The 24,385-nt window shown below is 33.3% G+C and overlaps 1 protein-coding gene across 5 annotated transcripts; it reads right to left on the bottom strand.

The window, feature by feature from the left end:
* Window positions 1-305: 305 nt before the first annotated feature.
* LOC120344294 (cytosolic phospholipase A2-like) lies at window positions 306-23,309 on the bottom strand. Of its 5 annotated transcripts, none has more exons than XM_039413429.2 (20): window positions 22,970-23,309; window positions 13,709-13,752; window positions 13,228-13,309; window positions 12,456-12,616; window positions 11,647-11,760; window positions 11,242-11,279; window positions 10,226-10,358; window positions 8,376-8,512; window positions 7,747-7,972; window positions 7,236-7,353; window positions 7,018-7,154; window positions 6,797-6,920; window positions 6,411-6,543; window positions 5,346-5,411; window positions 3,745-3,919; window positions 3,028-3,133; window positions 2,087-2,268; window positions 1,781-1,967; window positions 1,227-1,378; window positions 306-832 (listed from the first exon to the last, which is right to left on the bottom strand). In XM_039413429.2, exons 1-20 carry the CDS (start codon window positions 23,211-23,213, stop codon window positions 668-670), a joined length of 2,724 nt encoding a protein of 907 aa, XP_039269363.2. In that variant the 5' UTR covers window positions 23,214-23,309; the 3' UTR covers window positions 306-667. The 5 variants fall into 5 exon arrangements, with proteins under 5 accessions (XP_039269363.2, XP_039269366.2, XP_039269368.2 ...); XM_039413432.2 differs by lacking the exon at window positions 22,970-23,309 and adding an exon at window positions 19,041-19,251; XM_039413434.2 differs by lacking the exon at window positions 22,970-23,309 and adding an exon at window positions 15,010-15,188.
* Window positions 23,310-24,385: the final 1,076 nt, after the last annotated feature.

Raw genomic sequence — 24,385 nt, 5'->3', positions numbered from 1 at the left:
TTTTGATGCAATCTATACTGGAGATGACAGCGATGATTACAGTTGAATGTATGAATACTGAAAACATAATTTCGAAAAATTTGTATTGGTTGAACAATACGCGTGACATATGATATGGTTCAAGTCTATTAGTATCGAACTTTAAGTATGAATTTTGTTAAAGCGTTCACCATCATTTCATGGTTTGCATCTGATTCCATAAATCTCCAAAAAGTATGTCTTTCCTTTTATTATTTTTCTATTATCTGCGTAGGTAAAAGCTCAACATTCTAGAAAATGGCTTAATCAACATAGTCTACAAATAGTTGTTATATTCTTATTAGTGTTTTATTTATGTACAAAATAACTGAAAAAAGTGAAAACTAACCAATAAAAAAAACAAGAAAATAAGGCATAAAATGTGCAAGAATAAAAATTGTTGCAACAATAATGTTTACAATCAAGTAAAATCATATTTCGTAAGAAATACTTCTCTCGTCAGTCATATTTTGGTTATCAATTCTTTCACCTTATAGACTTTAAATGAAGCTACTGCCAGAAAACAAAAAAAGCTACATAATATGATTTTAAAGTTCATCAACGGACCAAGTTTAAACAGCCGGAAATGTTTACTCCAATGGTGTTACGTGCAATATGAGTATATTATAATTATTATAAAGTGAATAGTCTAATCAAGAAACAAAGCATCTTTGTTATGTAGAACTTTCTCCAGAATATTTCTTCCTTTTTTGGTCAAGTGTCGTGATTTTCTAATGTCGTTTAGGGTGATTGAGCATCTCGATTTCGAGCGACGTCGCAACTGAACACAGTGCTGGATTTGCTCTTTTATTGTCTGTGTAAAATAGTATAAATTATTTATATATATATTTATTTAATGTTGCGAAATTAATTTATTTCAAAAAAGTATTGGAAGATTTAAAAAATATCTTCTGAAATTAAAAAAAAACATTTTATTTAAACTTAGACGTCGGTTGTTGTAATTTTTAAACTTAAAGAATTTGGATTCGGATTGATAAGATCAAATTTAACAGAATTTAGCTTTTTTAAAGTTACTGACTGAAAATTTACTTTTGATTGGATTGAGAAAGAATGATTTTGGCGTTGAATCTCATTTGTTCTTAATATTTTACAGTTCAGGTACTTAAAATAACATTTTTATGACAATTGAACATGAACGAAGTGAACCAAAATTTTAGCCCGATAAAAAGCAATTTCTATAACTTTACCTCGATGTTTAGTAGCGTGTTAAATTCCATTAAATCGTGCAAATCATCAAAAGCTTGATGAGAATATTGGAAATTGAAAGTTGAGTAAGGAGTTTTGGGATTGTCAAAGATACTAAAATCTGCTCTGGTGTCACCTGCCTCTCGTGGAACACCTAAGATAGAAAAAAAGTAAAGAAGCGTTCAAGAACAAGGTTACAAGTAACATGTTCTCAAACATACGACAAAAACATTTAATATTAAGTTTGCATCTCGCAATGTGCGAGGATTACCTAGGAGAGAAGTTGAGCTCAGAATATTCAATATATATAAATTCAAATTCTGACTTAAATATTAGCTTTACGTATGCCAAATGTATTGACACAGGTAACATTGGAGAAACATTCCGAATTTTTAAATTTGTTCTGAAATGTTCAATTGTTTGTTTGGAGGCTTGAACCCAAAAACTTTAGTCTAAAACGAAAGACAGCGGACTGCAAACCTGAACCAAACTGTAGACCAACAGATCTAATATATACATAGCATTCATTCGGTATATATATATATAACTCTCTTACCTGGCTTGGAAAATTTCTTGAATTGTTCGTTGCAAAGTACAAAATGAATAATTATTGGAGCTCGCTCGTTGCCCGTATCTTGGAAGACATAACATTCTTTCATATTTTCTGGATCGTAAACCGAAACGTCAATTTTTGGAAAGGCAATTCCATGCAAACGTGCCCATTTTTCTGCTAGAAGAATTTCCTTCAAATAAAGAATACAAATGGTGGTTATCCTGTTATATATATGTATATTGGGGACATTTAAACATGATTTGACACGTTACGGACGATTACCTATTTCACTACTGACATATTCCTTACCTTGAAAGGCTGGTGATTGTCAGATGGTCGTGCACTAAAATCGAACGAGATGATCAAATCCACTCCCCTCTGTGGTCTGAGTATAGGAGGGTATGGAGTATTGAATGTCAGTCCGGAGTCAACTAAATGTACTTTTTTACGGAAGCATTCCATGGCTTCGGTAACATGTTTGAATTCATCCACTATTCAAAAATTAAAAATTTGAAAATAATTACAATATCTGGTTAAAAAACTAAATTGCAACAGGTTGTACTGAATATTTATTCAAGTTTCTTTAGTTTTACAAGGATATGATGATTGAACAATAGAGTGATGCTCAAATGTATGTACAAGAAGACCAAAACACAGTAATACCGGTATGAAATCCGCCATAGTTGACTACCGGTATTCACCACTTCGCCTGATCACCAGATCAAATTACGCGAAAGCGGAACCTCCACAAGGTGTGCCATTTTTAATTTGGTTAGCGTCATAGCACATCCAAAACGAATCCCATACAGTCCACAGAAATTCTTGAATTAAATAAAAGTTATAGCCTTCTAGTGGAAAATACAATCTTTTAGCATTGGTCAAAGCAATTGATCCAGTAATTTTAATAAGTAATTTTTCACAAGAAGAAGATTAACAACAACAAGAACAACAACATAATAATAACAACACAATCCATAGGTCCATTTCGTGTCCAAATTTTAAATAAGGTAATCCAGATATGAAAAGAATTGCGACTCTTGTTTCCATTACATTTGAATCCACGTACATTTGAACCCACGACAATTGCACCTGCATACTATTGCATCTATGCAATTTTTTTTTATTTTACGGATATTTGAACCCATACTAACCCTAATGGGTTTTAGCACCCGCATATATATTGAACCCGCGGATATACACATGGGTTCAAATGTACGTGGGTTCAAATGTACGGTCACCGCGACTCTTACCTTCAGCGATATGATCGGCGCCAGCAAAAGGAGAGATTGGATAAGTGTTACTCAGCGACAATCCTCTCATGTAGTTCAATATCTTACCAGCACGAAATTCTCTCGTCTGGAAAAATAGACCTTTTGTTATTTACACCGCTTGGAAGGGATAATAACTAATTTTGTTCGCGTACTTTACATCAAGTTGTTCGAAGGGACTGAAACCTATGGGCAGGGGTACGAGGGGGTATATTCACTTGGCTAACACAGACGGTCCCCGAACTCGTATATAATAGAACTAAAATAAGGAAAATCGGAATAAAGTTATGGCTCTAACCTGGTACACACACTACGGAAGTATCAATTTTTGAATATAGAACTACTACAGTCTGACCTATATTCAGTGCGCTGATAGCATACAATTACCACATCCGTCAAAAATTATATGATTTGTTTCATTAAACAAAATTACCTTTGGATCCCTATCGGTTCTAAATTTAATAGATCGGTAAAACACGACAGCCTGAGATCCGGTTAATCCTGCAAACCAATTGGTTCGGACATGAAAAATGAGAACAACTCCTGTTTACACAGCTTAAGAATTACCATCAACTTTCCCAGGTGATTGATAGCAAAATATGGCCTTGTGGGTAATGATAATGTACGCGAGCAAACCACAATTGGCTAAATTGAATCTTGGAATGTCTAACGTGTTGCAAATATTGACGTAATCATTACCTGCATTATAGCATAAGAGTTGAACATGTTGGAAACAAAGCTATTCAACATGGATTGTTTTGGTTGTGGAGCAGCCGAAGCGCTTCTTTGTTGTTTTGGTGAAAGTTTTTTTACCGGAGATCCCCAAGAAAACAGGTTTCCAAGTGAAAACATGCTTCCCCGTTTCTTATCAATGCTGCCAAAACAATAATCCAGTTAGTAATTCAAAATTGGATACAAAAAATATTTTAAGTGGTTGTGCGACTATACTTCGTTCCAATTTTATATTTTACCCTCATGTAATGTGGATCACGCCACGGCCTATACAAGATGAAGATAATAGTTCAGTGGTTGACGAAGTTCATTCCAAGGGCTGCATTCATAAAATCTTTTATGCAAAGAGTTTAAGCACTTTAAGAGAAGTAGGCTACAAGTTACTCACAGTTAAAATTTACATGTAAAATATCTTGAATTAAATGCTTTTGAAGAAATATATATGACATAGAGAAAACATCATCTGACTCAAATTTGGTTGACAAAGGAAAATAACTCAACACCAATTAATGCTCACAAAATGAATTTTTACAACTTTATTCAAGAGCAGGGGTGGAAGGGAGGGGGGTCGCACTAAATGCTTGGGCGGGCTCATGCGGCCCGTGGGACCTAAAATGCCACAATAGTCTAACAAAGCAAAATCTTGTTTCACAAAATTCGATATTACGAGAAACAATATTTTGTTCATCTATTGCTTAATGTTATATATATGTAAATATACTGCATACTATATACAAATATATATATAGTATACATGTGTATATCATGGAAGACATACATATATAAGAAGACTTGGGTGGAAAGTAGAAAGAGGTAGTAACAAACGTTGAGAATAACGTTCATCAAACTAATAATTTATAAAACAAAAATGCAACCAACAGAAGTTGTCAGAATACAACAGATAAGTAAAAAATAATTTGAGGAAAAATTGAATTACAGATTTGAAAATATTAAAATATAAGAAAAGATAGTCGGAAAAGCAGCTTCCAACGCTGCCCAAAGTCTAATTAACAAAAGCAGAAGCAACCAATATTATTTTCGATAAAAACAATATTGTTTTGACTTTATCAATATTTAAAAAAAGACATCAGTTCATACCCTATTTACTGTATACTGTACTGATGTGTATGTATATATTACTTCATGTAAGTTTTAATATAGTAGTCCATTTCAATCACGATATGCGATAATAGCTTACCCTAATGATTTGGTTTTTATTGATAATATTACATATTTTTTCACGTGTTTGTTACATGACAACGTTCTACCTATGGGAAATGACTGAAAGTTTGAAACTCTACAAAGAACGTATTTCGTTGTGTGATAAATATCAAGGCAAATTAACATAGATAAATCTGTAACTTGGTTTTAAAGAAAAAAAATTATTCAAGCACTTTTATTAAGTTTATGCATTGTTGTGAATCATTTCAGACGTTCTATCAAAATCTAGTTTTGAATTTAATTCACAAAAAAACATTCAAAATAAAATGACAGAAATTATAAAGCTGATGCCATTTATGTACATGCAAACAATCAAAAATAAATATAACTTGCTGAATGTTTTATACCTTGGTCTTTCGCGTATTGCCGGTGACCGTGTGATTCCTGTAAACCATGTATGGCGACGTCCTTGTCTGTGTTAGTGTAAACGAAATGAATAACGTAAAATGAATTTAACGTGAAGCTATTAAATAAATAGGCAGGATGGATAGTGCTGAATCATTATGAACTATGATACATAATTTTGTCAAATTGTTTTCACGATTAGCGCTTCAGAAATGAGTATGGATGTAAATTTCGAAAATTTCATTTTTGTATCGAATTTCAAATCAGAATGTTCTAATTCGAATATTTCCAAATAAAGCATGATTTTTGTTAGTTAATGTACTGTGAATTATACATTGAAATTGACATAAATGGTGCATGATGAGGTGACATAGTGAAATGAATATGACATGATTAATGATATATTCATTATTAAAAATTTGTTACGTGAACACATCAAACGCCATGCATTCATTCTTATGTAATGATGAAAGCAAAACTGGTCAGCAATTGATCGCTGGATGCTCACTTTGAAATGACACGGAAATAACTTTGTTTTAATGCAATTTTCTGATGAATTATATATAGCAATCGGTATTGTAGTATTCTGGTACACACGCTGTGATAACTGGTCGTTATATAAAATTATTTATACATCATGCGGAGTTTTCTTTATACATGTATTTATGCACCCTAGTTGCAATACATTCACATTGCTGAACAAAGCATCTTCAGTCAAATAAGAAAGTTTTTCCTGGAATATGCCACCACACACAATATTAATCATGAAACTGCCTATTAAAACAATCTTTTAGATAAAAGTGAAGTCACCAAAGTGCTGCATTGAGCATTGCTGTATGTCAAAATGTTAGTAATGTGTTAGATGTTATAGCACAAACAGATGCTCAAAATTATTATATGAGTGGTCATATGGTTTACACAATTAAACATATTGTCCATACAATCCTTTTCAAAATGCTTTTCTAGTAACTGTACATGCGATTTAACAACTGGCATTCATTTTACACTGTTATGTGAAAATGACAATATTTCATACACCATTTCATGAGGCAATAGAATCTGCTTACTCTTGTGCAGCTTTGATATGCTCCAAATTTTCATGTGCGTCCACGAAATCTTCATCTTCGTCCTCTTCATCAGCATCTTCCTCCTCAGAATCTTCCTCGTCAGGATTCTTACCTCCGCTGGCCTGGATACCAGCTTAAAGATTTGGCAACATTACTTTTGTGTTGAGGTGGAATAAGTTTTTTATAAGCAAATTAGATGTAGACATAAATATTCTGCATACAATATCAAAAAAGGTCGTGAGTAAAATACTCTAGAAGAGTTTTTTTTTATAGAGAGTATATACTCAAAGTTTTTAATATTTATTCACCATTTGTGCATTGCTTTAAAACTGTTTATTCTAACCCTAAAAGTTAACTCTGCAAATCTTGTCTAATTGAAAACATACCCATTTCTTTGCTTAAGGCTTCTCTTTCATCTTCATGTTTTGAGTTTGAATCGTTATTTCCATCTTTATTAGACTTTTCGATCAATCGATTAAATAAAATCGAAAATGCGCTTCCCCACACTCCCTAAAAAATATTCAAATTTGTCTTGAAATATCTCAATTTCCAATTTCCAATGAAAAATTGATCAACAAAAAGTAGCCATAACCATATCAAAACTCACTTGTAAAAAGTGTAGCGGACTTTCGTCGTATTTTTTAACAAGAACGCCCATGAAAAATTTGCTTCCAAAATATTCTGTTTTGAGAAACGTTCCGTATTTTGCGATTCCAATTTCATATGGAGTGAACTCGACCCAATCTGTATACATAACGAGTTTAAAGGAAGATCCAATAATATACCTAACGTGATGAAATAACGCAAACTGTAATGATGTTTTACCATGGAATGTCATGGCTGACATATTTGATCTCACATGCAGGCAGGTGAATATAGGCATTGGTAGAGATGCATCCTTGAGTTTAAGTTGCATATCCGACAATTTACGATTTTCCATTTTCTATAATGAATAATCAGATAAATTTCATATATTTATAGAGTACACGAGAGAAAAGAAAGCTAATATTAGCAGAAAGGGAACACAATTTGATATACAGCGTCATTTGGAACAAAACTTTTGTCCGAATCGTTCTAAATTATTGGAATTTTTGGGTACAATTATACACAAACATGAGTTCAAGTGTTGGAAAATTTACTTCATTTTCGTGAAGCCTTGCGTTGTTTGGGTTCACCATGTAAAATATAGATTACCGCGATTACCTTTAAATATAATCTCGACGTATGAGGGACCATTAGAAAGAAAGTATGGTGACGTCACAATATTATTCTAGAACTGAAGTCACCTTCATCAAGTATGCAAATTTTTCATATCATCATTTCATGTTAGTATTACCTCTTTTCCAAGTAGCATTTGTCCGATTAACATTCCAAAAAAGTCCGTGAATGTGACAGGCTGGCCCTGTTTTCGCTTTTGTCTCAATCTACTGCTGTATCTCATCAAACCTTCAGGACCAAGAAACCATAACCAACTTGTTTCAATACTACTTCGAATTTCTTGACTTACTACTGATGGACCAAGTCGCGGGAAATCATCATGAGAATAGAGGGTACTGAGGTACCTGAATAAAAGGTAAAGGTTTTAAATCAATGATTGATGGTGATTGAGTAAGTCTGTGGCGATTAGGTAAGTTCATGAAATAGTCGTTGGCGATTAAGTAAGTCGATGGCAAATAAGTAAGTCGGTTGCAATTAGGTAAGTCATTGGCCCATGTGTAAATCATAGGCAATAAACCAAGTCGCGGCAAATCATCATGAGGATATTGGGTACTGAGGTAACTGAGTAAAGAATAACAATTTGAAATTAATCTTCCAACGTTAGATTACTACAGTAATGTCATTTTACTTCCCTAAAACATATTACACCTTCTACAGCTTTTTGAAATACGCACTGCATTATTTGGAAAGTTTTATTCAAACAAAGGTCACGATGTTTAAATATATTCTGAAAGTTTTTCTATATACCATGAAGATCCAGACAACCCTCCGATGTATGTTGCACAATTCAAAATTCCAGAGTCGTAAAGAGCTTTCATTGCTCCGGCATATCCGGTCATAGCACGAAATCCACCACCGGATCCAAGAATTGCAACCGTTGGCGTCTAATATAAATATATATTGAATAATATCGTCACGCTAATAACCGAATTGCGTAAGTCATTTTTAGCAGTTTTGAGAAAAACGTAAAAAACTTCCTAATGATTTTGTTATGCAATTGAGAGTCAATAATTTGCCATGGTTCAATTTTTTGCTCGTAGCCGGATTTAAGTTAATTTGTATGACGCAGTTAAGTGACGTCATAATGGCGCACTGTGACTTAGGCAGAAATGTGTCTATGACTTGGTGACATACGCAATTTGCAACTTCACTATATGCACCAGTCCTGAAAACTAAACATTCCAAAAACGAATGTAATTCTCAGTATCTACAATGTCTAATCCCCAAAATAGCTAATCAGTTTCAATTAAATCATTTTTTATGTTTAAAAATATATATTTCACCAATATAACACGTTCTGCACACCCACCGAAATAGGACTAAAATTAAATATAAAGAATAAATCAGCAATGTACCCAATATAAAATCCAACCAAAGTAAATTTGACTCGGACAGTGAATATCACAAGTGTACGTCTTCCTATACTGTAGTAAAAATTCAAATTAATACGCGCTAAGCTAGAATCCGAGATGCAAAAACTCGAAAATACTTCGCCGAGGTTATTTTGCCTTTGTGACGTCACAATAGTACTGCGGTAACAAGGATAATCCATTATGACGAAACAATTGCACAAATGTGCATGTCATACTAAATCTCCATTTTTATGGGTTTTGGAATTCCTAAAATAAAATCTGAGTTAACAGACAGGTGCGCAGCATTACATGAATACCTATTTTATAGAAAACTCAAAATCGCCAAAAATGACTTACGCAATTCGGTTATTAGCGTGACGATATATAAATTGTTTTATTTATCAAAAATATTTTAAATAAATCAATCAAAAGTGTATAAGAAACAAGAAAGCTGTGCTTAAATATATGGACACGTTAACCAGAGCGAAGCAGTATTTACCTTTGACGCCACCGGTACCCACAAAAAATTCCGAGTTTCGCGTAGGAATAATTTACAGAATCAAACCGGACAGCCAGTGTTTCCATGGATAAAATAATACAGCGAAATTTTAGACGAAATATCAGATTTCATGCGAAATTTAGAAATAAATAAAAGTAATAGCCTTCTGGCAAAAAAAAAACAATCTTTACTCACTGAAAATTTCAAAGCAATTGGTCCAGTATTCGAAGAGAAAGGCGATTTTTTGAAAATGATGGAGACAAATAATAATAATAACAACAATAACAACATAATATTGAAACGATCGTTATGTCCACTAAACGTGTCCAAAAAATATTTTTGGAAGAGGTATGGTAAAGCTTTTCCATTTAATAAGGTATAAGTAAAACTATGCTTTCTGGTTACTGAGTAGCAAATATTCTAGATCAGGGTGGTCCAAACCTAGGCCCGCGGGCCACATGTGGCCCGCGTCGCATTCGGAGAGGAATCAAAAAATCGCATTTCGTGTTGTCATCGTCACAAAATTGACCAAAAAAAATCTGTTATATTTTGTCCCATCACAAATGTCATTGAATTGACTAGTGTTATGGCTTGCTGAGGCAACCAGCGAAGTTGAATGAGCGAATTCTTAGCACTATTGTGGCCCGCGAACAATGCAAAAGTAATTTTGTGGCCCGCGGAGCTGACAATCTTGAACCATCCTGTTCTATATATTACTGGTAGCATGATAATGTTTGAGAATATACCTCTCGCAGAGTTCTGGGCCCATTTGCAGGAATCGAACGCCTCATTGCTTCTAAGACAACTTTTTTTCGCATTGTGCGAAATCGTTTCTCTTCGTCGCAAAGTGCTAGACTGCATCTTATATCTGAATTGTACCTAAAAAGGGAAGGCCACGATAAAACAAGAGAACAGTGATCAAATATATGGTCACGAAGGCCGAAACGAAATCGTATCAAATTTGCACAAAACCAGTAGTCTGACCACCAGATCACTGAAATGTGACCACTGAACCACGACACGCAATTTTTGATTTTGATGACGTCAACACACAAACTTTGAAGTGAAAAACGAATCCCATAGAGGCCACAGATATTTTTGAAATGAATAAAAGTAATAGCCTTCTAGCGACAACAACAATTTTTAACCACTGAAAATTTCAAAGCAATTGGTCCTGTAATTAATAAAAAAAAGCGATTCAAATAACAAAACGATTCATAGGTCCATTTCTTGTCCAAAAAGTCACGTTAGCATGTACGACACCTTGTTATTATTATTAAACTATATTGTGTCACCATGTCTCACACACCGAATATCCTAGACAGCAGAGGTTAATTGTCGTGATGGTAATTTGCATATTATACAGTATAGGCTGATCGTGATTGATTCTTCCGCAATACATCACGTAGGCTATATAGCCAGTCATTTAAAAAGTAAGCTACCTTAATAACCTTAGAGTGGTCGAGTATAATTGGAGACGGTTGGTTTCAATATATTTTATAACATATCGTCTGAAACCGACGCAATGGACGGGTATTACAGGTATAAATAATGTTCAAATATTTCTAGAATAGCTGATATTTGTAAAAACAGCTTGGTTTTAAAACACAATGGCTGATTGTACCGTATATAAATATGAATATTCTATGCATATATATAAACGTAGCGTCTACAGCAATATAATGTCTGACAATATAGGACATCAACGGCGTGCACAACAAATCAATGGCCCTGTTACACTTTGAATAAAAAATTTACTTACACTGACTGCATCGTGAATTCTATATCGACTTCAGATGTCTACAATAAAAAATAATATATATATATGTCATAAAATATTTGAATAATATACAGATCATTTTTGGATCTATCAATGTCAGATTTTTTCACGTTCTCTTGATTTACATCAGTTCTTGGCAATGGTTCCGATATATATATTGCACGAAATGAATATTAAATAATAAAAAATGTCTTAAGACAAGGAGGCTGGCTATTCTGCCAACTAAGAATTTAATTATACAGGTGTGTTATCCTATTTCTCCAATTATTTTCAAGCGTGGCACACCAAAGAGACATACCTCGGCTGAATATTTCAACACATCGCTGATTTTGATTGAATTAAAAAAATCTTGTCAGACACAGTAAAAGAATAAAAATTAAATTTTACCTCAAAAAAATTAAATGTTTTTTTCAAAGTTTCATCCATTGGTACTTTTGATAGGTCGAACTCAACCGCACCAATTGTTTCATCTAAAGCGTAGTTAGAATCCATGAGAGTTATCTGCAAAATAATGAAAAATGTAGTAAAAATTTTTCAATAACATATGCAATAAATCAAATTCGATTCCAATTACTTCAAATAGACAACGAAAATACAATTCTATCATAATGCTATTTCATTTATTCCAATTTTCTTAAGTATGGGTAACTCGAATTATAAGATAGTTTAGCATTTTGGTCGCTTATCCCCGAGGTCTTAAGGCTTGTCATGCGTAACAGCGGTCAAATAATTACACTGATAATAGGTTACTTCGTCTCGCCTCGTTAGACAAAAACCAAATCACGCAAAATAAATTGTATAGATTTTCCTGAATTGACTAGAAATTTTTGGATTACTAAAAGTCAACACAGAAGATACATTGGGTATGATAAAATGCCATTAAAAATCACGATATTAAAAAATATTTCCAAGCGGGATGTTGAATAAAATTAAGACATTTTGTATTAGATTGTATGCAAAAGATTATCAAGCGCATTTTAAGCACATAACAAAGGCTGTTCTATAAGTCTTAAAATGACCATTATCTCAGGGTTAAAAGTCATTAATGATCAAAGTATTGTCACAATCAGACAATAAGTAACCGATGCAATGCGTTCAAAATCGTACACTCTTTTATCACAAGAATATATAAATTGTGTTTTCACGTTATTGTGTAAAAATGGTGACTTATATAGATAGTAAATTTATAATTTTACATGTGCTATAATTTTCCGTTTTTCTTCTGTTTGTGGTTTGAGATAAAAAAGAAGTTCTTCATTCCATTCTGGATTGCAATCATTATCAATTGTTTGCGTTTGTTTTCGACCATCAGGCGCTTCCGGTACGTGTACAATCACATACGGATCGGGAACATCCACTAAAAAAACATTAATTTTTACTCGTGAAATCGAAAAAATTTAGTTTTCATAATCATTCAAGCGTATTTCCTACATCTTCCACAAATAAGTGGATGAATCATGAATGGCTGTCAATTTTTGAACAATTCTTGTCAGGTCAGAAAATCAGGTCAAAATAATAACGTTTTCTGAAATAAATCGAATAATTGGTGAAATAAATATATAACTCATATATGTGCTCCCAATATGATTTTCATTTTCAGTCAAATATAGCTAGGGGAAAGAACCCCAGAATTCGTAGATCTTGTCGTATTTTCAAATCAGGTTAGGTTATCATTAATCACATGGTCTCCTACGTAATGGTACCCGCATGCCCAGACCCTTTCGCTTTCAAGTTTTGAAATACCTCATCCAAAACTCAAAACATTATGTAGTTTAGCATAAGTTTACTTCATATTACGGATCACATGAAGATCCTCACCCGGGCTAGATCATAGGACGGACCCCCCCCCCCCCCCCCCCCCCTTTCCTATGATCCAATATTCCAAATAAAGCAGGGGAATATATAGATCACAGGAAATATAGCGAGTAATGTAACTTGTAATATATACGAGTAGATTGATATGCTTACTCAAATCCCCGAATCTTCCCTTTGTTATTTCTCTTCCTCGCGTGATTCGAACTCGCAGCATATTGCAAGGCTCATGTTCAACCTATATAAAAATATAAATGATCGGATAATTTTTAATATCTAATGTCTAATTCATAAAAATGATTAATGGCGTCTTTGTCTGGTGGTTGTTGGCATGTTTAAACGCTCTTTACGCCAACAACGTCAAATGGGCCATTATTATACTTTTAGCAAGATAATCTACGGTAAGTTGAAAATATTCATTCCTTTGGGTCTTCGTGTAGATTGTACAAAGCGAAAAGGCGAAATACTTCGTAAAGGCGTGGAAATCAGAATTGTATTTTTGTTTATCAAACCTACAAGAGAACAAATCAATGTTGTAATCATTTCAAATATTTTCAGAGCTTTGCAAAAAAAATAAAAATTTCTTCGCGACAACACGTAAGTTGAATTATAATCCTTTTGTTAAAATGTAACTCACCTCGAAGAATTGAAACGGATCTGTCTTCCCTCCATTTCCACGAACTGAAATAAGAAAAACATTTTTATTCATAATTGAAATACTTGTTGTTTTGGAGTAGAAATGTAGAACGGACGAACAACAATGGGTTTACGAGGAATTCGGCGACACATTTCGTGCATGAAATTCCCCTAGAAATATTTTAAAACTTAAGAGTTTAAGTCAGTTAACGGAAATAAAGCTTATGAATGAGAAATATTCATTTGAAGAAATACATAAGAGATTAGATCACAAAAACAAGATGAATACAAAATGAGCCTAAAGTGAATTCACGACTAATCCACTTTTCTCGTTTTTTTTTTATTTACAGCAGTGCTTTGAATATTCACAGATTAGAATGTTAGAAAGGTTTGTCTGAATAGTTTTATTTTTGTACAAACATAGACTTATTTGTATACAAAGACACTGCGTTTAAATTGCTGTAAAAGCATTCGATATAAACACGCAACGGGACGCAACGAAAATCAAAAATTTCATTTCGTTTTCGCGTTCGCACTTTTGTTTAAAATCTGCTTTTTAATCAGAATCATCACTTTATGAAATCTGCTATTTTAATCAGAATCATCACTTTATGAACTATTTTGGGCTCAAAATAATTGTCACGTCGAATTCCAGCGTGTACGTCCGGGTTCGACACGGGTTTACTCTCAAATTGCATGCGATCAACTTTAGTTGCACACGAGTTAAACTATAACAAGCCGTGCGGAATAATAACCGTATTAGTAACAAACCATGTGTACCAAATTAGGTTGTATGCCAAGCTAGAAACATCTTTGTACTTCATGCACGGTATCTCACAATTCACAGCACATCAATGACTGCTCATTTAGAGCCTTGTTAAAAGCAAATGTATGAAATGTTTTTTTAATAAAACCAACAAGATATTGGCGTACTCTCAAATAAAAAATACATCAACATCAAATAGATGACAATGCCTTTATATTTCCTATTTTTTCCTGTCGTATTACCGGATATGGTAACTGACGCAGATCACATACGCACCGCCTCGCCTAAAATCTAATAATATTTTAAGAGATTGAATGAAATTTACCCAATAGCAACTTATCGATATAATATATCAATGGATATAGTTCAATATAGTTTAGGAATTTTCGGTAAATTGATGGTTCCCGTTGAAAATTTTCCAAAAATTCCACATATTCCAAAAGCTAAATAATTTACCGGGTCCATCGGCAACATTTAAAACAAGATGTGCCCAATCAAGATCCATGAAATCACTCTTGATTTGAAAATATTCAAACCTTGGTCGTCGTTCTGTTCTTCGAGGGCTTCGTCTTCTGTTAACGGCAGCAAAAATGAAAACGATTTGGACGGCACGTAAGCCCCTTTTCTAACTGAAGTCATGATACCTTGAGACTCGTCTTTATATCATTAGATTATGAGACAGATGAGATCAATATTCTACAAGATTTGACAAATGCAATTGATCATATCCTAATTAACCTATGCTATTACTTCATCAACGTCCGCAATATTTCATAATAATTTTCAGTTACAAGTAACACTTCATCGTAATCTATCACGGTGAATAAAATTTTGCTTCATTAAAATTATGATATATGTCTCTTGAATCATATTACTTATGAATGATGTTATCAAGATAACTAAGACGCAGTGTTATCTGAAACTAGTATAGTTTATTTCATCGTTGTCACAGTCACAGTATTATGCAATTGTCATGTACTTAACTATCCGTGCTACCATGTAAAATATTATTCCTACTTTGAGCGTTCTCTGTATATTTTATATAGTTATGTTCACTTATTCTCATAATCTTCGCTATTTTCATTTTAAATTTGAAATATACATTTTCTTTTTCTGAATTATGAAGTCTAGCCTGTATATCAAATGGGTCTTCCTCAAGTCCCAGTCCCCTCAAGTCCTCCACACTCTTTTCATTATATTTTTGCGACTCATTGTTTAAATATATACAGACCTATTGGGAGATTGCTATATTCCAACCCGGACATATAAAGAGTCATAATTTTAATGAAAAAATGATATGACGGGGCATAATTTATACCGATCATTTTATCATCAATCTACTATGGCTCAGTGATAATACCTCACTACTTGGTAGGTAGTCTATGATCTATACATAAAAAAAAGATCGTTTTTGTTTGGAAAATTGTTGTCGTCAGGTATCTGTTGAATATCACTGTTCTTGGCATGGTGGATAATAATGTCCGATTCGCTATTTGGACCAAACATGGACGAAAGTTTCCGATCGTTAATAGTGATCTCTAATGGCGAATTTGAGTCTTATTTGCAAAATAATGATGGGGCACTTCCGACCGTGCCGAACAATAGCTAGTGCTATTAAAGCGGCATATTATACTAGTAATATAAGGTTAAGAAGGTTAGATCGCGGCACAAAATGCGGCATAATGCCTTACAACCTTGGTATATTCACCTTGGTGTTATAGATGCACAGTATTTGATCTTGGGTGAAAATTAGGTCAATGATGGGATGTTTTACCGATATTGATTGAACTTTAGTGGCAACTGTTTTTCCCACAAAAGACTCATCGCTCGGCATTTCCGGAAAGCATATTTCGGTAGATAGGGAAAGTTATATATGCTCATCATCCACTTTAATAGAGTAAATACAGGTCAACAAATTTGCCATCCAAACGATTATCACGTTCTCTACAAGAACCTTTAATGAACTCTCTTTTACGCTATGACTAGTTAAGCGTTACGCGAAACAAAGCTCAAAAATCTCTTCTCAAAGCTTCAAATTCTGCTCTTCATTCCAATCCTGCTGTTTACCATTTCATAGTTTAATCTCTGTAATAAAATTATAGGCAAAATCTTTGCTCATAAGTACAGGTTATAATGCGGTTTGTGTTTATGCGGAAACGTCTGTAAGCTTACTTGCTCGAGATTCAATCTAGCATTTTTTCAATCATATACGAAAACAAAAAATTCTCCGCTCAACAATCACTGAGTTATTTTTGTTGAAAGAACGATTACTTTTTAAATTCATATGTAAATCTTGCATAGACAATTTACACCGCATGAAGATGAGTAATATTGATGATGAAAGTACACATGTGCGTTATAGAAAGGATTTAGAGGAATTTCCGTTCTGAATCACTTTCTTAATATCCCTGCATACCGATAGAAAAATAGAATAAAAAGTACCAGTTATGAATCTTAAGGAAAAATTGTTTTCAGGGCGCATGAGAAATTTTTTGTTTTTTTTCAAGATGTCACACACATCAGGTCTGTCGGGCTATCAGACGCACCTACACAAGCACGATTAATAAACCAGTTACGACCAGTAATATCCAGTCTCGAAAGTGATTACCACAACATACAAAATTTTAGTAATATTTGAATGGGCGTTCAAATGAAAATTGAGGCTTGTATTCAACTCGATGTAACTGGGTGGTTACAAAACTAAGCCGGCCGAGGCACCAACGATTCTTAAAGCTTAAGAGCCGTATGGTTAAATCACCACATTAGCTTGTTGCTTCACACAGCTGCTTGTATCACGTTGCTCATAAGTTATTATTTGCTTTAGTTTGATTAAATACATAATTTTTAACCATATGTGCAAATTATGTCACGAAATGAACAAAACTTTCGAATCCAGAATCTAAATTTAGAAATATGATTTATCTTTGGATGTTTATATACATTATCAGTTCATTATATAACCCCAGAACGGCTGCGTTATAGCTTTCGTTTTTGTGGAACGGTAGTGCGCGGAGTTACCCAGTTCCAATTTCCAATTCCAATTATGACTCAGCGTTTCATAAACGCGAGATAATGATTCATCGCTTTATGTTATATTTAGAAGCAGAGATGGTTAGCAGCAAATTAAGTATTGAGCATTTCATTTCAATTCATTATACTGCAAACATTGCACAATTAGCAAAAATAGAAATGTTTCAAGAACAATCGAAAGAAAACTGATCTCATTAGACAGCTGTGTAAACCTGGATCCCAGGCTCAAATTCCACGTTATATCGTTAAAATGCCTCGCACTTGCCGTACTATATTATCTGGATCTATTTCTGAACTAGCCAGCTATGGGCTAGTAGGCACACTCAGCAGAATGATATTTTTCGCGGCCCGAACCTAAATTACAATAGTATAGACACAAATATTTTGCAAAAGAAAACATGGACATTACATGGCGGATAGGTAAACAGTGGTGATAGGATGATTGAAAAATAAGCTTTTTGTTTTTGTTTAAAAAAAAAAAATTTGCTTCGCTGGTACAAAGGAAATGAGTGGTGGCGCCGATGCGTCAGTTGATGTTTTCACGTGAAATCCTGAGAATTACAGTGTTACAAAACAATTGAAAGTGAATATCCTGTTTGTCTGATTCCTAAATTTATTCACCTTCTAATGGAGAAAATTACATAACCTTCAGCCTGCGTGAGTTGACGTTGCCACGTGATCTCTCGAGAATATACAGTGTTACAAAACAATTAGAAGTGAATACCTTGTTTGTATTATTCTAAAAATACCCAATGGAAATTTGATTCTAATAGAGAAAATACACGGCACTCAACGTGCGTGAGTTGACGTTTTTACGTGGAGTCGTACCAATATCCAGTGACAAAAAATAAATGATATTAGGTATTTTGTTTGTCTCATTCTAAACTTAGTCACATCTGGAATTTTGATTCTATTAGAGAGAATGTACGGCACTCAGCGTGCGTGAGTTGGCGTTCTTACGCGGAGTCCTACTTAGTAACATCTAGAAATTTGATTCTAATAGAGAAAATGCACGGCACTCAGCGTGCGTGAGTTGACGTTTTTACGCAAAACTAAAAAAACACAACACGTTATATATTAGCATTACTTTTTATATGCTTATAGTAAAATCCGGAAGTTTCTGATGAAAATCTCGTATTCAACATTCATCAATTTATTAATAAATTTTTATTCATATACAAAGTTAATGGATTTTTCAGTATTGCTCAGAAACTTTTTTGTCATTGCTATTTAAACTCATCATACATAATTATGAATAGTTATTACGTTTTTCATAACCAGTTGAAATTTTTTTCTAAGCATTTGAATTTGGTGTGCTAAAGTCGAAAAAATCATTGCAACACTCTTTTATCCTCAATAACGAATATACAGTGTATATTGAATTAGAATCATCTTTTATAATAATCAACATATAATGTAGTCTTAAAACTGGTCACTTTTCATCTACCACTGATTCTGACGCTAAATTTAGTTCACAATGTCATTTTTAATTCAAAAAGTATGAAACAAGAATTATCAATACTCTTTATTTACTCACCATAAATATCGTTCGGTTTGAAATTGAACATATCAGCAAAACTTGTACTCAAATAATCTTCAGGAATCTCTAATATGTCCGGACTTAACAAAATCTTGCTCATTGTGATTATGTGGATAAATTCCGTGTTTTATATATAAATCAAGTTTTCTATTTTGCTATATTAACCGGTAATTATTCTTCCCTCGGGCAATACTTACACGGACGTACGTTAAATCTACACTCTGCAAGGCAATACGGTTCGGATGACATCAGATCGTATTTCTAATATATGCTTACAATATCCTATAAGCTTATATTTTAATAATAACGAAAATAAATTTTCACGATAGCAGAGTGGATCCATACATTAATTGTAACTCAATTAACTGAAATGAATATAACAAACACAAGCTAATTATATTTAAAATATAGAAAGCATAAATTCTCCATATCGCCTGCCCTAAACGGTAAAAAACAACTCTCCCTCCACCAAGCACAATTATTTTCCCTTTTCAGAGCTGCAAATACCAAATTTGTCGAATGAATCCATCAAAGAAAAGTGATAATTTTAAGTTTTTTATCATTGCATTCTGGATGCCATCCCTCTCAAACGGACGAAATTACAGGTACTTCATCCTACAATTCAATACTAATTTCCGTACTTGCAACCGCGATTTGAAAAAAAAATTAACCTGCTGAAGATATCAGTAACTTCGTACATCGTCATCTATTCAGTATGACTATAATGTACATAATGACTATTTTGCAAACTTTCAACGCAAGAGTATGAATATCTTCATTACGTAATAAAATACCAATCATCCATAAGACATCGCATGCGCGAAACCGGAAGACATTAGATTTCTCCAATACACCGGGCAAACAATACCAAACGTCCACGCGTGTGATGATGCCATATTGTTATTCCCAGTTTGACAATTCAGAAGAAATGGTAATTAGTAAAATGTTCATAGTTTTCAATTATCGTTATGTAATCGGACAATTCCGTCGATTCGCTGTTCCGATAGATCGAAACAGTGGGGTTGATATAGCCTAATAGCAACATTGTTTATTCAACAACAAGGGTTTATCCTTGGGGGTCAATTTTACGTCCATTGAAGGTAAATTAGTCCACATAGCAGGCTGCAACGTTACTGGAATGACAACATTCTCTGTTGCGCAATAGCTGTTATTACGTTTTCTCCGCGTAGAGACGCCTAGTCTAGCGAGTGTCACTTTATCATATTTGACTTTACACACATTGGAAAAGACAGTTTCCATACACAGTTTAGGGGTGAAATTTAATTTTAAAATTTGTCGAGGAATAAACAATTAATTTGTCATGATTTAAACAAATTGTAAAACTAATTTGCTCATTCAATGAAAAGACAAGTAGAAAGTTCACTGATGAAAGATTCCAGAAATACAAAACGTTATAATAATGTTTTTCCACTTTCGGATTCAAACTAGTATCCGAAACTGGAAGTTCATTATGACAATGTCCAAGAATATTCTTGTGGGAAACTCCCTTTATGAATGCAGTTAATAATAAGGTAATAAGAACGAGTATGTTTAAAAAAATATAAAATTCCATCGTGGTATTAATACTCGTATCCTGAACATTGAAGACGTATTCTTGAATCGTCCCCCGTCCCCACGTAAGTTTTCAACTTTTTGTTTCACATTGACGCAGCCGCACATGACGTTGCACCATACTTACCCGAATATATAATTTTATTTTTATGTTTTTATGAGGCCATCACACTAATTATCAGCTTTCTTTGAATAGCTGTTTTTGATTAAGACAAGCTACAGAGGTTACCCACAGCCAAAACGTGCGCCTTCATTTTGCCATGTCATATTATTTAATTTATATGAGAAACGCACTTTAATTTATATGATAACTCATCCTAAGACGTCATGGGAGTTTCATGATTTCTCCAAAAACTAAATTTAGTTTGCTGTTATATATAGAGAGACTATTTTTAAAATTTTATTTTTAAACATAATAAAAACATTTTGGCATTGCGTCATATTGTATTATTTCACCTGTGAAAATTCTCCGTATGAATATTATTATAAATTTTATTTTATCACAACTGACGATTTTTATATTTGGATACGCGTAACACTATATGCGATACGCACGACAAATAGTTCGAAGTTGTAAATGCAATTCAGAAAACAAATGGGATATGCGCGATAAAAGATTGGAAAACTATATATATTCTTTCGCGATAATTCTAAATAAATAAAACTTGAAATCATTTCGAATAGTGTTCCAGATTTTTCAACCTTTTTCACATTTTCAGTATTCCTAAATCTTTCGACTATAAAGACGTTAATTTCTATATATATTCCAAATGTGCTACAGTACCGTCAGATACCATTTGAAGATGAAAATACTCGGATTAGGAAAATTATTCACGCTATGAAGCACACATTGAAAATCATTGATCCAGTAAATCGCGTATGACTGAGTATCTTCACAGTGATGTACAAGTAATCCTAAATTACAATCTACAGTACCTTACACAAAAGCGGTTTTGAAATGTCATAAACAAATCCAAACGAAGATTTTGAAGGAAATATGTAAAAGCTGATATTTATGTTTCGAGGATAAATTTATATACCTCAGCATACTTTGGTAAAAATTGGTACGAAAAGTAAAAATCAGAGCATAATGCTCAATAAAAGAATACAACCGCAAAGAATGAGTAATATGGGTATTCGCTCCTCGTAATCCCGATATCATACTATAGATATTTGGGTATTTTCGAAGATTGATTCATTCACATATATTTTCCACTATTAATTATTTTATGTGCTTTTTTCAATTGCTTTGTTTTAACCAATCAAAATTCATAATTATAATCAAAATATTGTATATTTTATATATATACGATATCGTATATTAAAATTCCGTCTGTACCTAGGAAAAAGCACATTTGTTTTCAATTTTATATTGTCATTTTTTCGAAGAATAAGCTACTAATAATCTTTATATATAACCTTTTTTTGGAGGAGAAGGTGTAATTTCCTCGTTTATCAAAATGATTTACTAGCGAAGAACTATACCGGTTCCTTTATTCAATTTAAAATCACTTGATTTGAGAAGCACTTGGCAATATTGCAGTTTGGTTGTTATCGTGCACTGATTTGTGTATGAACTGTGTGCGAATGCAAAAAAACAAACTGTAATGAATATTAGACATTTGTCAAATTCACGTTCGTATTTTATTGATATGCAAAACTATATAATATGAACTATACAAGCTGTAGCGGACTCAACAATAATTAATCACGACAAAAGTTAGTCATTGACAATTCATAGATGTGATTTTAAACACCAAATATTTATTATATATTAATGATGACTGAGGCACAGGTTCAATTACGAGTTATTGTGATATATTGATGAAGTCAATACAAACACGTACTTATATGTTTCATAAGCTCAATATTATTCGTCCCATTGTATCTGTCCGTGATTGGGCCACAAGAATAAATAAACAATACCAATCATAAAATAAATTGAGAAAAATCTATTTTTGCTATGAATACCTGCACATAATATATATGCTGTAGAAACTACTATAAGAGTTGTAGCAATATCCGTGAAAATACACGGTAACGGCCATCACCACTACGATAAAAGGAACGATAAAAGGAACGTGCAAACGTGATAATAAAGAAGTTTTCGGAAACAAAAATATATCAAGTATTTGTCGATGCTGACTGACGGGAGACCTAACGTGATTTTTCCTGGTTGTCGAATGTACAATGAAGCGATAGTATATTTGCTATGTGTTTGCACTGTTATTTTCAAATGTACACTTTGTGATTAGCAACAACTTATTAGTCTGTTATTATGATTTCTATTTCTTAGTTTACAAAGCGGATACAGCGTAAAAAAATTGCAAATTCCATAAACTAATGATACAAACCTTTCGCAAACTTTTTGAGTCGTATGATAAACTGTTGCCGTTCTACGGGATCAGTAGGAAGCTCGTACTGCATTTTTTTCAATAAAGCCTGCTCTTGTGGTGTTAGTTCTTCCGTGACTTTATAGTTATTATTATTACTGTCATCAGCTTCCGCTTTGTTTATCCCGATCTTTTTACTTTCAGAGAAGTTTATGTTAGAAATACTGGCAACGCAGTCATGAAAATGTTCGTCCGTGTCCATCATAGCGATTAGTTGAAACTAAAGCGGGATATATTTTCGGCTTGATTTACCTTGCACAATTTAATTAGCTTTTTGAAAAAAATATTCTGTGGAAACAAGCGAGTAATGTTATAAAATACTAAGTGCGTTGCTGTGAACGCCATCTTTGTCGAACAGAAGTATTTCCGAAATGCTATTTCGATAAGCGTGGAAGTGTAACATAGGCTACACAATGAATACTACCGGTAACTGAAAGTCAAGAGCACTGAAGCATCAATATATACCGAGTTGTAGACTAATTAAACTTTTCAAAGGTTTCTCTTTATGTTAAATGTAAGACAACATTTCATCACCATTAAGTTCAATAAACTATTTTTATCTCGATCCACAGAAAATCGAGAATCGTATATATCATTAAATGACCTATTCTGTCTATAGCTGTTTTCTTGACAGATATAAGCTGGTATTTTCTGCCAAGTCCAAGCGAAAATAACTTTTATTATGTCTTTAGTCTATTTCAAACAAGTAATATTCCCACTCTTAGTTGATACTTGCGAATGTGCTGGGGCTAAACATATAAAAAATACGCTTTCTTGCATATGCATCCCAATGCAAGCCTTCGTGTAAAATAACGAACAAGTTGACAAGCATGGCGAGTTTGTTAATTAGTTAATTACAACAGTTATTTTTGTTTCCCCTCGGGTTATTTCATGTATATGGATAATAAACGCCGAATGAGTATTAGAGGGTCGCGCACATCAATAAACAGTTAACTTCGAATATGCATATACAGTACAACATATCTACATGGATATAAATATAAATAAATGCACAACGACCCCAGAATATATGCAACCAATGCACGTGGACCTATTTCCTTAAACATTTTCAGTAAGTGTAATGAAATGCCTTGATAGAAGTTTTGGGGTATATATATGTTAATATAGTTCTTGTACTTAAAACGGAAAATGGCGTTTGAATAATTCGTTGGGGTATATTTTTTCTGTGATTTTAATATGCATATCGGACAAAAATCTAATTGTTCAGTATGTACTAATGGGAAAATGCCGGATTAACACCTTGCTTGAAGCGTTACATGCATGTTAAAACATTTCATTAGATATAATACACTGTTAAAAAAATTTTCCCAAATTTACTAAAAAAAAATGGCAGCAAAAGTACTGGCCCCATGTAAA

The sequence above is a fragment of the Styela clava genome, chromosome 5 (assembly GCF_964204865.1).
Source record: "Styela clava chromosome 5, kaStyClav1.hap1.2, whole genome shotgun sequence".
NCBI lineage: Eukaryota > Metazoa > Chordata > Ascidiacea > Stolidobranchia > Styelidae > Styela > Styela clava.
Note: the sequence above shows the minus strand (reverse complement) of the source record. Positions and strands in the feature narration are given on the sequence as shown.

Bases quoted from the DNA above. Each gene is read 5' to 3' on its own strand.
- LOC120344294 (XM_039413429.2), bottom strand. From the start codon at position 23,213: ATGATGGACACGGACGAACATTTTCATGACTGCGTTGCCAGTATTTCT. The intron at 7,973-8,375 runs GTATATAGAAAA...CCTTTTATTCAG, and splicing joins GGGTTGTCTGGATCTTCATG to GTACCTCAGTACCCTCTATT. The intron at 1,968-2,086 runs GTAAGGAATATG...CTTTATTTGAAG, and splicing joins ACAATCACCAGCCTTTCAAG to GAAATTCTTCTAGCAGAAAA.